This window comes from Xiphophorus couchianus, chromosome 2, assembly GCF_001444195.1.
Source record: "Xiphophorus couchianus chromosome 2, X_couchianus-1.0, whole genome shotgun sequence".
In the NCBI taxonomy this organism is placed as follows: Eukaryota; Metazoa; Chordata; class Actinopteri; order Cyprinodontiformes; family Poeciliidae; genus Xiphophorus; species Xiphophorus couchianus.
The window spans coordinates 6880037-6897017 of NC_040229.1; the positions used below are offsets into that span (position 1 = coordinate 6880037).

The 16981-nt window shown below is 41.1% G+C and overlaps 1 protein-coding gene across 1 annotated transcript; it reads right to left on the reverse strand.

Moving 5' to 3' along the window:
* Positions 1–1060: 1060 nt before the first annotated feature.
* Positions 1061–16182, reverse strand: klhdc4 (kelch domain containing 4). The gene is made up of 13 exons (XM_028002881.1): positions 15945–16182; positions 15765–15856; positions 14523–14601; positions 14325–14423; positions 12399–12535; positions 12128–12220; positions 9588–9750; positions 9440–9518; positions 8889–9097; positions 4052–4280; positions 2859–3047; positions 2656–2772; positions 1061–1417 (listed from the first exon to the last, which is right to left on the reverse strand). The coding sequence occupies exons 1-13, from the start codon at positions 16041–16043 to the stop codon at positions 1233–1235; spliced, it is 1770 nt and encodes a 589-aa protein (XP_027858682.1). The 5' UTR covers positions 16044–16182; the 3' UTR covers positions 1061–1232.
* Between the last annotated feature and the right edge of the window lie 799 nt (positions 16183–16981).

Genomic DNA, 16981 nt, shown 5'->3' on the forward strand with positions numbered 1-16981 from the left:
GACATAAAGACTATGTGTGTTCAGGGTTTTGCTCTGTTTTTATAAACACTCTGATATTATTTTGAGCAAAAGGTGATCCTCTGCATGTTTGCTCACCATCTGGTCATGTTTGAACAGCGCGTGGCGTCTCCAGGCGATCAATGAGAGCGTTCCTCTGAGCAGTCAATAAGTCCAGACAGGAAGTGCAGCCAACCAAAACAGGCGGCGGTCCTCCTAGCAGCTTCACCTCCAAACAGGACGCAGCAGAGGAAACCAACTCTGAGGTTCTTAATTTGTCGTTTCCCAGCTGGTTCATTCATGAGTGACGTTTCCACGCTACGTAATGCCGCGCCAGCAAAACACAAACGTCTCTTTCTTTGTCCTTGGGTTGAGTTTTCGCTGGAGAAAAGACGAGGAGCCTCGTTCTCATCCATCTTCTCCTCTATTATTCATGCCTCTCCTCATCCCTCGTTTGGGATGAGGAGAGGCTGGAGGATAAAATAGTCCATAGAGGGACCGAGACGGACAAGCTGCACTCATCCCTTCATCCCGTCTTCCTCCTCCAAACATCCATCCAGACTTTGATCATTCAAAAACTTCATTTTTTTTAATCAAATCAGATATTTGAATCCAATAAACGACTGAAATAAGTTTATTTATCTGGGAGTCAAAATGAAATAAAACCTGGACCTTCAGAGACACAAAGATAATTACAAAGTCGGTCTTCTGTCACCTGAACCTGAAGAACATTTCCAGGATTAAAGCTTCAATTTGTAACTTTTATTTTAAAAAAAACAAAACATGTTTTTTACATATTTGTTAAAACTGTCACCATGTTGTGACAGAATAAATGAGAAAAGATCAATCTCCACTTCCTGTCTGAGCTGCTACTGCCGTCTGAAGCGCTCCCACCAAAAACAACCGATCAGAAACAGTTTTTTAAACTATTTTTTGAAATATTAATGAAAATTAAAAGCTTGAAGTTATAAGGTAAACATAACTTTATGAAGGGATAACTCCAAATTGTCATCATTAAAACTCTTTGAGAAGTTTTAATAAAACAGATATCACACAAACAAAATTAAATGTATTACCAGTTATTATTTATTCAGATTCACTGCATCCTTTGGAAGTTTATGTTTAGATGTTTTGTTTAGAGACTTAAATTTTATTACAAGTTATGAAGTTTAATTGAATACAAAGGTAAACAAACAAACAAACACACTCACTCACTCACTGTTCTGGGATTCCCACTATTGGTCTTCATAGAAGACTTTCGCCATGGCAACGGCAACTTTGGCCACTTTTTTGTCCTTGGCGTCCGACCCCATGTTGGCACGTGCGAGTTTAACCCAGTACGGCTCGGTCCGGTTCTGGTAGTCTGTCAGCGTCTCTCCCTCCTGCACCGCGGGGTGCTCCTCTTCCTCCTCTTCCTCCTCTGAAAACACAGTAAAATCTGTTAAAGGTGCAGAGGAAAAGATTAGCTTAATGCTAGTTTCCTGTGGCTGCTAAATAGTTTATTATACCGTTCATGTCCGTTGAACTGGTTCTGGTTCTGGTTCTGTCACATTAAAACTACAAACTATTTTATTGGGGCTTTAAATGTTAGATCAGATGTAACTGCAGTGATCTGTGAAACTTTTCAGATTTGTATTTCAATAAAATGTTTAAAATAGTGACTCGATTAAAATATTTAGTGTAGTTAGTCTGTAATAACCACATATCAACAAAAGAAGCAATATTTTAAGCTTAAAACCCCTTTTTGCTGCTAAATTATTTTTCTTCTTTGACTAGAGTTTGGTATGTTCTCCGACTCTATAATGTCACTGCAACCAACAATTATTTTAGCAATCAATTAATCTATCAATTATTCTGATGATTAATCGATTAATCAAATAAAATCACTGGGACATTGAACTGAGTTTTTCATTTCACTGCATAAGCCTTTTCTATGCAATATTAAAAATACAATAAATAATGTAAATAAGCCATTCAGTTCCTTTTTTAAATAAGAAAATAAACATTTTGTTGACTTAAAGTAGTAACATAACATTTACTTTAATAAATTTGAACTCTGTGAAAAAAAACCTGATACTTGAAGAGTTTTGGTTAAAATATATTTACAGACAAAAGTGTTTTTATCTTAACTGCAAGATGTAATTATATATTTTGTACAGTTTTGGCTGAATTACTGTTCTGATTTCTGTGCTCTTTTGAATCTGCATACTCCAGTTAATGATAATTTGATTACTAAAATTAAATGAGTACTATTTCAGAAACCGATTGATCATGATTAATCGTTTCAGCCCTACGCTGCAAATATGTATCTCTTGTTTATTGTATGTAATTATTGAACCAAATATCAAAATCTTTGTGTTGGCTGTAAATTGCCTTTGTAGTTAAAAATAATCTATTCAATCAATCGAAATTAATGCATTGAAAGTTGAAAACAAACGAGAAGTTTGTGTTGGTAATGTGAGAGAAGTCAAGAAATTCCCTGTAATTATGCAGCAGCTTTTACAATTTATATTTTCCACAAATTAGAAATATTTTTAAAAAGTGAGCAAAACTGGAAAAAGCAACAAAATAAAGTAACAGAATCATCAAATGTAATTTCCAAGCAACAAAGGAAGCACTTGTTGCAGAACACATCAAAGACGCTGAGTAATCCCTTGCCTTCATCATCCTCGCTGTCTTCCTCCTCCTCCTCTTCCTCTCCTTCTGCTCCTCTGGGTTCCTCCTCCTCCTCCTCTTCATCCTCTGACTCAGACTCTTCCAGCCACTCCTGCGTCTCTGTGGAGACAAAAATCATAAATCACCATGAAGCCTCGCAGCCTCAGCTGGGATCAAACCGGCGTCCGCCTGATTGGTTCGCTCACTCGGGTCCATTTCCACCAGAACCTCCCACTGGTCCATCTTGTGCAGGTCCAGGCAGTAGAAGTCGCTCAGGGTGAACTGGCGGTCTCCCACCTCGAACATCCCACCGTACAGGTACAGCTTGCCCTGACGCACTGTTGCCATGGCGCTGGACCTCGGACACGGCTCCGCCGTCGGCGCCGAGGCCGAACCTGCGGAGCGAAGCTCAATCTGAGTATAAAATGTGATTTTGTTTTTGTTTCAAACTTTCTCACCGTCACTAGATGCGTTTTCAATACAAATATGATGAAATTTTTGTCTATATTCTGCTAATGTTGAAAAAAAACAACACTTTATCGCAATGGGAATGTTTCCGTTGTTCGGAAACGTTGCACATATAAGTTGTTCGGCTAAAATGAAATTAAAATCACGTCTGAATGTGTTTGTTCAAGTGTTAAGTCATTAAAAATAATAGCAATGAATGTAAACAGCTCAATGAAATGTAATCATAATTCAGTCATGGATTTAATAACTTTGGTGAATTAATGGAGCGACAGGCTAGTTGGGAGCGGCTAAGTATGCAGCGTTTTGGGAAAATTGCAGTCAGCCATTTTACAGAAGAGCAACATGGATTCAGCATGTTGGAATGAAACAATTTTTTATGAACTGTGATGCTGTGAGAGCTCTGCATACTGTCAGAAGAAAAAAAAACTTCTTCCTCCTACCACTTTGAGCTGCTTTGTTGCTGAAAATGTGCTATATAAATAAAATAACCTTACCTTACCACTTCCTGTCGTCTTCTTTGGTGTTTCTGCCAGTAGTAACATCTGGCTGCTGATCACGTGACTCGTATGATGCAAACATTTTTTTACATTTTGCAAAATATCTATTTCGATTCAGCTGAAAAGCCACCTCATCTAAAGGCACAAAAAATTTAAGTTTTTTCAAAATTGGTTTGTTTCCATTAAGCAAATTTATTTTTGAAATGTCAAAAATAAATGAGGTTTTACGCTGGGATGAATCGACAGATGCAAATTTGATGTATTTCACAAAAACTGGAATGGAAACACGAGTCGTGTGATCAACAACAGAATGTTCCTGCTGACAGAAACATTTACGCTTTTTCAAAATTGACTTGTTTCCATTAGTTTATTTTTAGAATTTCAATTTGCACAACTTTATGGTTAATGGAAACGCAGCTACTACCACTAGTTACCATCTTCCTCCTTTTCCTCTTCCTCTTCTTCCTCCTCCTCCTCCTTTTCCTCTTGAGGACCGGGGATCACTTCCTTGATGGTCATCACCGTGCCGTCCTCTGTCACAACCTCCTTGATGACCTCAGTTGGTCCTCGAGCCGTTTCCTCCTCTTCCTCATCCTTCCTTTCTGCTCCTTCGTCCTCCGCTTTCTTCCCCCTTCGTCGTTTCTTCTTCTCCGACTTGGTTCCCTGAAGAAACAGACAAAACTTTAGGCTCACTAGCCACTAATTCACTAATAAGAATCTTTGCTCTGCGGAAGTTAAAAACAAAAAATTAGCATAAGCCAACATTAAAGTGGGAAACTAGTTCTGTCACCATAACAGATTTTTCTGGATTAGAAATTTTCCCAGAAGTTAATGCGATAAATGATAATATTGTTGTTTTGAGACAGTTTTCAAGTGATATATTGATACTGGTTTAATAATGCGATTTCACCCTCTCAAAGAAAACTTCACACTCAAACTGGAAGTTATTTTAAATTTCCAGAATAAAATAAAACAACCAGAAGCAAAAATAAAATCGATTATGAAGTCTTTGTAAACAAAATTACCCTTCAAAAAATATTAATCACCAGAATGGAAATTATCAAGCTGATTTTAATTCATCCATCCATCCATCCATCCATCCATCCATCCATCTTCTTCCGCTTATCCGAGGTCGGGTCGCGGGGGTAGCAGCTTCAGAAGGGAGGCCCAGACTTCCCTCTCCCCGGCCACTTCTTCTAGCTCCTCCGGGGGAATCCCGAGGCGTTCCCAGGCCAGCCGAGAGACATAGTCCCTCCAGCGTGTCCTGGGTCTTCCCCGGGGCCTCCTCCCGGTGGGACGTGCCCGGAACACCTCACCAGGGAGGCGTCCAGGAGGCATCCTGACCAGATGCCCAAGCCACCTCAACTGGCTCCTCTCGATGTGAAGGAGCAGCGGCTCTACTCTGAGTCCCTCCCGGATGACTGAGCTTCTCACCCTATCTCTAAGGGAGAGCCCAGCCACCCTACGGAGAAAACCCATTTCGGCCGCTTGTATCCGCGATCTCGTTCTTTCGGTCATGACCCAAAGCTCATGACCATAGATGAGGGTGGGAACGTAGATCGACCGGTAAATCGAGAGCCTCGCTTTTTGGCTCAGCTCTCTCTTCACCACGACGGACCGGTACAGCGCCCGCTTGACAGCAGACGCTGCGCCAATCCGCCTGTCGATCTCCCGCTCCCTTCTTCCCCCATTCGTGAACAAGATCCCGAGATACTTAAACTCCTCCACTTGGGGCAGGACACCCCCCCTGACCCGGAGAAGGCACTCTACCCTTTTCCGGCTCAAGACCATGGCCTCGGATTTGGAGGCACTGATCCCCATCCCGGCCGCTTCACACTCGGCTGCGAACCGATCCAGCGAGAGCTGCAGATCACGATCTGATGAAGCCAAAAGGACCACATCGTCTGCGAAAAGCAGAGATGAGATCCTAAGGCCACCAAATCGGATCCCCTCAACACCTTGGCTGCGCCTAGAAATTCTGTCCATAAAAGTGATGAACAGAATCGGTGACAAAGGGCAGCCCTGGCGGAGTCCAACTCTCACCGGAAACGAGCCCGACTTACTGCCGGCAATGCGGACCAGACTCTGACACCGGTCATACAGGGACCTGACAGCCCGTATCAAAGGGCCCGGTACCCCATACTCCCGGAGAACCCCCCACAGGGCTCCCCGAGGGACACGGTCGAACGCCTTCTCCAAGTCCACAAAACACATGTAGACTGGTTGGGCGAACTCCCATGCACCCTCCAGGACCCTGCTGAGGGTGTAGAGCTGGTCCAGTGTTCCACGACCAGGACGAAAACCACACTGCTCTTCCTGAATCCGAGGTTCGACTATCCGACGGACCCTCCTCTCCAGGACCCCTGAATAGACCTTGCCAGGGAGGCTTAAGAGTGTGACCCCTCTATAATTGGAGCACACCCTCCGGTCCCCCTTTTTGAACAGGGGGACTACCACCCCAGTCTGCCAATCCAGGGGAACTGCCCCCGATGTCCATGCGATATTGCAGAGTCGCGTCAACCAACACAACCCTACAACATCCAGAGCCTTAAGGAACTCCGGGCGGATCTCATCCACCCCCGGGGCCTTGCCACCGAGGAGCTTTTTAACCACCTCGGCGACCTCGCCCCCAGAGATTGGAGAGCCCAACCCAGAGTCCCCAGGCTCCGCTTCCTCAGTGGAAGGCATGTTGGTGGGATTGAGGAGGTCTTCGAAGTACTCTGCCCACCGGCCCACAACGTCCCGAGTAGAGGTCAGCGGCACACCATCCCCACTATAAACAGTGTTGGTGCTGCACCGCTTCCCCCCCTGAGACGCCGGATGGTGGACCAGAATCGCCTCGAAGCCGTGCGGAAGTCTTTCTCCATGGCCTCTCCAAACTCCTCCCACGCCCGAGTTTTTGCCTCAGCAACCGCCCGAGCCGCATGCCGCTTCGCCCGCCGGTACCCATCAGCTGCTTCCGGAGTCCCACAGGCCAAAAAGGCCCGATAGGACTCCTTCTTCAGCCTGATGGCATCCCTCACCGAAGGTGTCCACCAACGGGTTCGAGGGTTGCCGCCGCGACAGGCACCGACAACCTTGCGGCCACAGCTCCGATCGGCCGCCTCGACAATGGAGGCACGGAACACGGTCCACTCAGACTCCATGTCCCCCACCTCCCCCGGGACGTGTTCGAAGTTTTGCCGGAGATGGGAGTTAAAGCTCCGTCTCACAGGGGATTCCGCCAGACGTTCCCAGCAGACCCTCACAACACGTTTGGGCCTGCCAGGTCTGACCGGCTTTCGCCCCCACCACCGGAGCCAACTCACCACCAGGTAGTGGTCAGTGGACAGCTCCGCACCTCTCTTCACCCGAGTGTCCAAGACATACGGCCGCAGATCCGATGAAACGATGACAAAGTCGATCATCAAACTGCGGCCTAGGGTGTCCTGGTGCCAAGTGCACATATGGACACCCTTATGCTTGAACATGGTGTTCGTTATGGACAATCCATGGCGAGCACAGAAGTCCAGCAACAGAACACCGCTCGAGTTCAGGTCGGGCGGGCCGTTCCTCCCAACCACGCCCCTCCAGGTCTCACTGTCGTTGCCCACGTGAGCGTTGAAGTCCCCCAGCAGAACAAGGGAGTCCCCAGGAGGAGCACTCTCCAGTACCCCCTCTAAGGACTCCAAAAAGGGTGGGTAATCTGAACTGTCGTTCGGCCCGTAAGCACAAACGACAGTCAGAACCCGTCCCCCCACCCGTAGGCGGAGGGATGCTACCCTCTCGTTCACCGGGGTAAACCCCAACGTACAGGCGCCGAGATGGGGAGCAACAAGTATGCCCACTCCTGCCCGACGTCTCTCTCCCTGGGCAACTCCAGAGTGGAAGTATGTCCAGCCCCTCTCAAGGAGACTGGTTCCAGAACCAGAGCCATGCGTCGAGGTGAGACCGACTATTTCTAGCCGGAACCTCTCGACCTCACGCACTAGCTCCGGCTCCTTCCCCACCCGAGAGGTGACATTCCACGTCCCAAGAGCCAGTTTCTGCAACCGAGGATCGGACCGCCAGGGTCCCCTCCCTCGGCCGCCACCCATCACACAGTGCACCCGACCCCTTTGGCCCCTCCCACGGGTGGTGGGCCCATGGGAGGGGGAGCCCATGTTTCCTCTTCGGGCTGAGCCCGGCCGGGCTCCATGGGTAAAAGCCCGGCCACCAGACGCTCGCCATCGTGCCCCCCCTCCAGGCCTGGCTCCAGAGTGGGGCCCCGGTGACCCGCGTCCGGGCGAGGGAACACCAAGTCCAAGGTTTTCCTTCATCATTGGGGTCTTCGGGCTGCACTTTGTCTGGTCCCTCACCTAGGACCTGTCTGCCTTGGGTGACCCTACCAGGGGCATGAAGCCCCAGACAGCATAGCTCCTAGGATCATTGGGGCACTCAAACCCCTCCACCACGATAAGGTGGCAGCCCATGGAGGAGTAATTCATCATGTAGTTAATTGATTAATCGCTTATTGTGACAGCCTGATGTGAAACATAAAAATAATGCCAAACCTAAAAAAATAGTAGAAGCTAACGCTGAACTTCTAAACACATTAAAAAAGTAAAGGAGCTAATAGCAAATACAAAAAGGCAACTAGCGGAAGCTAACGCTAAACTGCTAAACACAAAAAATTGTCAGAGGTTAGTTCTAAACACGAAACAAAAAAAACAATTAGGGGAAGATAATGCTAACAATTAAGATGACTTGTTTCCATTAGTTTATTTTTATAATTTCACTTTGCCCAACTTTGTGGCTAATGGAAACGCAGCTACTGTCACTAGTTACCATCATATTCCTCTTCCTCCATCTCTTCGTCCTCCGGAGATTTACAAACAGAAAAGTCCCCCGTCTCAGATTTTACAACAAATGATCATTTTAGAGTTGTTGGAATGACCAGCGTCGAAAACATATCATGTGACATAAAAGTTAATCTGAGTCATGAAAATGGGAAACATTTAAAAAGGCAAAAAATGGCTCAAAAACGGCAGCCATCTTAAAAAATGGCTCTTATCCTGAAATTCAAGTGGCTAAAGGGAAATATGGAAAACATACATGCTAATGCTAATGCTGGCAATATTATTACAATAATTTACTGTAGTATTATCCATCTGAAGGAAACTTTAATGCAAAGGTTCGGACCTGTGGAACCGGAACTGTCCTGAACAACAGACACTAACCAGGAAAAGTACGAGGTAACTTTTATAAAACGTTCTGTTCTGGTCCAAACTGATGAAGCAGAGTTGGGTTTACCCTGAGCAAGCCGGGGAACCAGCGGTTCTTCACCGTATCGTACAAGTACAGGTCGTTGTAGAAGTCTCCCTCCAGTGACTCCTCCTCCTCTTCATCACAAACGCCGCCGAACAGAACCGCCCGGCCCGCCGGACCCACGGCCAGAGAGAACCCGGAGCGGGGGGGCGGCTTGCTCCCAGATGGGCTCAATCTGGACCAGGACCACTTTTCTGTGCCACAAACAGTCAGTCTGAGTGAAAATCCCCAAATTACAAGAGTAGAAAAACTTTCACATATTTTTACTAAAGTAAAAGTAAAAAGCAGCTGATTTTAAATCTTAAATGTCATCAGACAGACAAAAATATAAAGTTATGTGCAAATTCTGGTATCTTAAAAACTAAATGAAAAATTTACACAAATAAAGTGTTTTCAAAATAACCCCTTTTAAGCAGAAGAAACACTTTTCTATATTGTGTTTTACTATTTAATATCTCTCCCTAAATGTAACTAGTTACTCCCCACCTCTGCAGGTGAGGCATAATTTCTGCTGATCAGTCTGATCAGTTTGGTACCTTGTCCGTCTTTGCCGTCTCGCTTCAGGAGAAACATGTCGGAGTGGATGCTCCCCTTCTCCACGTCTTTCTTCACCCTCTAAACGAAGAAACGCCGTTAGACGTTTCACGCAGCAGAACATCCGTAAGTCTCAGAGCGAGCGCGTACCACTTTGGAGTATCCTCCATAGATGATGACGCCCGCGCCGTCCGGCGTGGCGGTCATCTGGCAGGCGGAGCGCGGAGAGGGGGCGGAGCCTGATGGAGTGAGGCGGGACCAGGAGAAGGTGTCCAAGGAGAAGGAGTGGACGTCATTGTAGTAGATGAAATCCCTGCAAAGGGAGGAGAGAAATCAGCTGATCCAGAGCTGGAAAGTGAAATTTCCAGACGCAAAGTAAAAATAAGAAACTTAATATGTCATTTAGTTCGCAACAAAATCAATAAATCAGATGTTTTTCATCTTAATCCATCGTAAAAACTAAGAAATCCGCTCTTTGACACACAATACCATATTTCATTAACTTGCTTTGGAGACATTTAAGGTGTAAGGAGCTATTTAAAATTAACATACATGTTTGCGGTTCTTTCAGGCTGCAAGGGAGCGAGAGAGAGCTAAACTTAAAGCAGATAACAAGAAGGCTGATAACGGTTTTTAAGAATGTTTTTAAAAAGATTATGCCTGATTTTGTTATTTTTTTGTTACTTACATGAACTATTGCAATTTTGGTCCTTTCCAAATTTCTACTTAACTTTATATTTTAGTCCATCTGATGATGTCATTTTTAAATATGAAATGATTGATCATTTGATCAGTTACCCAGTACTTGAGTAGACTTTTTACCAAATACTTTTTCACTCTTGAGGAATTTCTTGGATGGATCATTTTTACTTTTCCTTTAGAAAAATATATTGAAGTAGAACTACTTTTACTTGAGTACTATTTTTAGATACTCTACCCACCTCTGCTGTTTAATAAACTTTTCGAAATGAAGCAAGAGCCATATACTGATCAAACCTAGAAAAATACGATCTACCTGAAATATTTAGGATATAGTTTGTTGATTTTCATTTAATCTTTTTTACATTTTAAATTTGCAATAATTTATAGCTCGCTTGTCTACAGAAATAGTTTACTGTTGATTAGGTAAATAAAAACATAAAATAGTTGTTGCAATGATATTTAAGAACAAAAGTACTGAAAAGTTTGTGCCCCCCCAGAGTCCTTTCAGCTCTGTCCGCCGTGCTAAAATGTTTGGACACCCTTGTCCCAGAAGGTTTATGCCCGACTCATCCTGCGGCTACAACAACTAAGAGAACGGAGCTGCAACTTGTTAAATGAAAGCTAAAAATGGGAAAAGTTACACCGTTTACTCAAACGGTGCCATAAAAACGAAAGCAGTAAAAGCTTAATTAAAATAGTGTTTTGGGTTTACTTTACTTCAGCCTAATTAAAGATAAGTAAAGCTGGATTGGACTCGGTGCAGGTCTGGCTGGATGTTTCACACCCCATCTGAACTCTACCGCAGATTTCCCCTCCAGATCAGAACCAGGAGGAAGTTTTGACCCTTCAGACCACAGCAGGTGAAAGCAGGTGTAATGCAGTTGTTTAATTTCACTGTTTATGTGAAGTTATTGGGACCACAGTCTGTGTTTATTGTCACTGTGGAGTGAAGTTAGAAATGTTCGTCTGCTTGGGGTGTAATCGGACCCGGATTCTCGGTTCAGTCGGTTGAATAATAATTAAACCAAATTAAAATAAAATGCAACTGAATAACTTATTAGTTATTCATCAAAAAATTGACAAAAAAAAAGAACAAAGATTTTGACTGAATTTTTTGATGCCATCAGTAAACAAAAAAGTCCATAAATATTTATGCATGCATTAAAGAGGCAGTATGATGTGTTCTCTAGGCACATAATGCCATTTTATAGCACAATCAAGCAAATATGTTGCCTTCAGTTATAAAAATGCTATATATATCAAATATGATTGAAAAGAAATGTAACTTTGAGTTTTAACGCCTTGTAATTGGGCCTCTGTCCCTTTAAGAAGCTCATGCTCTTTCTGAAACTCGGCCTTCAGGAAGTCACAACATGGCTCCTCTACTAACCCTTTAACAACATTTTCACCAGCGTTGCTCTGAGAAGCAGCTCCTATAATGAGCTCAGCAGTTCCACCAGCGGTTTGCTAATTGCTGCTGGCTAGTCTGAAGGAGCTGAGAGGGGGAGGAGCTGCTCCTCGACAGCGGCGCTGCGGCTGAATGGTTGCCATGGAGATTAATGAATTTCTAAACCATGCATCCAAGACTCAAGGCAAAACTCCAGGTTTGTTTTTGATGAAGGAATAACCTTACAACATGATGTAAAGATGGAAAAAAAAAAATTAATGTTTCTATTCATTTAATAAATAGGTTTTACACTTATTGTTTTATTGAACAAGAAAACTCTGCATGCCTTTGTATCAAGTGAACATGATTCTCTTGGGTGGCCAGCATTTTAAAAAGTGTGGCCATATATTATTGATATTATTCTGGGACAATTTATTGTCCATCAAAATTTGTTGACATATTTTGCTGTGTGGTTTTTCTTACTCCTCAGAATCAGAACTAGAGCGACTCAACTAGAAAATCTGAGCATAAAATGTAAGTGTTGCATAATACTTTATGACCTTGTTTAAATGCTGTGAGGTAAATCTTTTGGAGTGTTTACCTCGTGCTCTCATGGAAACCTCCAAACACCAGCAGCTGCCTCTTGCTGAGGACCATTCGATGGCCGCTGCGGCCCGACGGACCACCAGCAGCTCTGGAAAACAACAAATGCTTCAGAAATGCAAAGCAGGAACTAATTACTCAACTGCATTTATTTCACATGAATTCATTAAAGCCTTTAAACCTCATCCAGTTCCCTAAATAAACACGACTCGTTATTCCTGTTTATTATTGGTGCTATTTTTATGGCTCCTCTGTGTTTCTGCACATACTTGATGTTTTCCCATGTGTGTGTAGCCAGGTGCAGCACCCAGAGGTCCTTGTAGTGGTAGAACTGCTCCCCATTTGGAGAAGCGAACTCCCCTCCGAATACCCAGAGCTGGCCTCCACCCTGCGGGACCACCACCGCCTGCAGGGAGCAGCAGAGCACAGGAAGGTTTGTTTTCTTGCATCAGGCGTCTGCTGGGATGACAGCGCTAACAGGTGAGATCTGTGCGATCTGAGCTGCAGCGCTCTGCCCTCTTGTGGCTGACAGGAGAAATGTTCCTCCATGTTTCATAAAGTAATATTTCACTTTACAGGATTATCCACATGACAGAGTATTAAGACCATGCTAAGAAAATAAAAACATAAAAGTACCAGAATAAAGTAAAAAAATTACAAGAATAAAGTAATAAAATAATGAGTATAGAGTCGTGATATTATAACTTTATTATAACATTATGATTTTCTTCTCGTAATACTATAGCTTTATTCTTGTAATATTTTGACTTTATTCTTGTAATATGACTCTATTCCCGTGATATTATGACTTCATTTTTTTTTTATTTAAATCTTTATTCATTTCATTCAATACAAAAAAAAAAAAAAAAAAAATTAATACAAAGAAAAAAAATAAAATAATTTAAAAATGAAATGAAAGGTAGCAGAAAGAAGAAAATAATCTTATAATATCTGCCCCTTTTTCTCAACTATGGATCAAAACAACAAAAAACAAACAACAAAAAAAAAAAAAAAAAAAAAACTAAAATTGTTTTGATTTGTCTTATGTGACAAAAAAAGGAAAACAAAGAAAGAACAAAGAAACAAGGTCAATCATCAATCTCAACTGAACTTGACTTTATACTATTTCATACTTCTTCAAAAAAACAATCTTTAACATTCTTTTAAACATGTGTAATGATTTAACATTTTTAACATCGTTTTGCAGGTCGTTCCACAGTTTGACTCCTTGTATCGAAGTACATCGTTCTTTCAAACAAGTTCTGAATTTAGGTTTCTTAAAAATCTCTGTCCCCTTAAGGTTATAACCACTCTCTCTCTTTTCAAAATTTTTTTGGATGTTTAAGGGTAATGTTTTTAGGTGTGCCTTATACATAACCAACAAAATATTATAATCAACTAAATCATTGAATTTCAAAAACCTCAAATTACAAAATAATGTATTTGTTGGATATTTACCATGTTTTCGAGCAATAACTCTTATTGCCCTTTTTTGCAAAACAAAAACAGATTTTGTACTAGTATAACATGCCTTTCCCCATACCTCAACACAATAAACCAAGTGTGGAACAATTAGTGCATTATACAACATAAATAGTGCATGATCATTCAGAAAATCCCGTACTTTATAAAGCACTGCAATTGATTTTGCTAATTTTGTTCTTAAATAATTCAAATGGGATTTCCATGATAATTTCTCGTCAATTATCACACCCAAAAATTTCACCTCACTAACTCTACAAATCTCTACACCATCAACTTTAAATGGAGTGTTTACAGTTCTTTGTCTCCTTGTAAATAACATATAATTTGTTTTGTCCAAATTTAAAGATTTTATTTTTGAATTATTTCGACTTTATTCTCGTAATACTTTGACTTTATTCTCATATTATTTTGGATTAAGTCTCGTACATCTTTATTATCAAAATATGACTTTATTCCTGTAATATTATGACTTTATTCTAGTAATGTTACGGTGTGGAAAAGAAAAAAGTATTTTGAGTCTTGCTTTATTGTTAATGTCTTCCAACGTACAAAACCAAAGATAGAATGTTCCCCATTCTATCTTTGGTTTTGTACGTTGGATACAAAACCCAACAACTATCTGTTGTCCATGCATCAGATAGGTGAGGTGTAAAAGTGGTTTGGTTTAAAATAAAAAAATGTTTAAAAAATGGTAAAAGAGAGTAAGGTACCTGGTGGGAGCAGCGTGGAGGAGGAGGGTTGGGTATGTCCGATTTAACCCAGCTGTTCTTCTTGATATTGTAGAAAAATAAATCGTTGTAGAGATACGTCTGCCATTAAAAGAAAAGACACAAACAAACAAAATATTTTTTTTTTAGGATTTTCAAACTTAAAACTGCAGAGAAGATTTTTCTGGAAAATTTTTCCACCTTTTTTCCATTGAAGAATTCTCCTCCAAACAGGATGAGCTCGTCTTTCTCAGGATGAGCTGACAGAGACGCATTCAGCCTAAAAACAAAAATACGGCCGGAGCAAAGTGTCAGAAGCAGCGCCGATTATATAAAATAAGTAAAAGCTACATTTTTGAGAGTTAAGGCATAACTTAATTTTATCTTAAGGTTTTTTCTGAATTAATGCATTCAGATGATGGTGCAGAAAAGTAGCTATTTTTTAAGTTATTTTTAATTTTTTTAATTTTTTAAAATTAAAACTCGTAAAACGTTTAATTTAATCCTAATATATAATGGTGGTTTCACAAAAAAAAGAGATTTCTAATCACTCAAATGATCAAAGCTGATTAATTACTTATATTTAACATCTATGCTTCATGTGTTTCTGGTTTGTACTGTTTTATGTTTTTCTTTATTCTCTTGGTAATTTTACTTACAACCTGAATCTCTTCAAAATTGTCAGGAATTTATTAGTTTCTTAAACCAAACTGAGAATATATAAAAAATAATCACATGTATGAATTAGTCTGAATCAATAATAATGATCAGTAGCTCTCAATGGACCCAAAATTAATATATCTATAATTATTGTTGTTGGAAGTAGTCAGAGTAGCATAAGTAATATATTGTTTTGCTATTGTTGGTTTGAAGGTAAAACAAAATGGAAAACATGAATCAGAGAAGCTTAATGATTTAGAATCTAAGCATATTAACACATCCTATATAAATAAAAAAACTAAATCAAATGTAAACAGGTAGGCAAAGCCAATGATGTGATCAACATGCTAACTCAAGTTCAAACTATATTTTTTGGCTTTATTCTATTAAATAAATTAATAAAGAACACTGGTTCAATTTTAAACTGTTTAGATGTAGAACGTGAATTGCTTCAGTGAAATAAAGGATGAAATCCCAAAACTGCAATGATGAGCTGAGCTGGCTTTCTGTTCTGGTCAATGTTAGTACGTTTAATTTTTAAATCAAAACATAGTTTACACAGATGGGTTTGCGTGTTTTAATTCATAGAAAGACCATCTAAGTCAAAGTCGGAATTAAAAGTTTAGATTTAAAAAAAGAAGGGAAAACAGATAACGGTATTAGTCGGTAATGAAATCTTGCAGGTTTATTCTTTAACACTGAATCCAGTTTGCTTGTATCTAGTGTTATTTCAGTTCTGTTGTGAGGCCCAGGTAAAGTTTAGAGTGAATGTAAAGGAGTCACCTCGGTGCTGGAGGGGGACAGGTGGTTTCTACGACCTGGGTCTTCTTAGCGTCCAGATTCTGAAACTCAGCGATCAGAGCCTCCAAATCTTCCTGGACACACAATAAAGGAAAAGAAAAATCACTTTGTGTTACGGATTCGAATAAAAACAGAATTATAACGATAAAACCCAAGTGATACCTCTTCTCTTTTGGACCTCTTTGAAACCTTTTTCTCCATTTTAGCGGCCGTCTTATCCGCTCCTTTCCCCTTCTTCTCTTTCTTTCCTTTCTTTCCCATCTTTTCGGTAACTTGTCGTAATTTTAGAAATATCTATCTGAATTTTGTTGGAACTGAAAGCCCAAACAGACTCCACATGCTGAAAAGGTGCGCTTACTCTAGCAAAGTGGGATTTACTTCCGGCAACATACTTGGGCTTCCGGTGGAAGTCAACAGCGCCCTCTGTTGTACCGGGTCACACATTGCAGTTTGGAGCAGTTCTTCAAATTTTCTGACCCCAATGCCTCGACAGACTTGTTTTAAATTAAGTCACAATATCATCAAAACGTTAATTTATTTCAGCAACTGAAATTAAAAAGGGAAAGCCATATATTTCATAGATTTATTTATCTCCAAATAGCTCCACAAGAACGGATTTGGATGACTAAAACTGACAGAATTAAAAATAAAAACATAAATATATGAATGACCCAGTACTTAAATCAGAACTACCTAAATTGCACCAACTAATATAAAAAAATAAAAACGTCACTTCACGTTTTATCAAATAAACTCTGAACAAAGGTCAGTTTAGCTTTCTGGTTGTGGGAATATTGTTCATTTTAGCTCCAAAGATAATAACTTCAGTTTTATTTCTGTTAAAGGTGAAAAAAGTTATGGTATCTCCACACATTAACTTGCTGTTTCCATCTACTCAACGTCTGAATGGGATCTTTCTCTCTTTCTCTCATTGTGATGTAAAGCTGTGCATCATCTGCTTAGTTATGGTAATTAATCTTAATTTTTTTCTTACTTTATTATCTGAACTAGTGGGAGCATTTAGACATGAAATTATTTTGAGAGTCCAGGACTGAACCTTAAGATGTTTGAGATCTCTGTTATGTTAAAGGCTTAGAGGCGGTGACAGGATGTTCTGAGAAACTCCAGGACGGAGTCAGTCTCTCTAGGTGAGAAGGATCCGAAAACAAACACATGAAGTTATTTATCTTCTGAGAGTG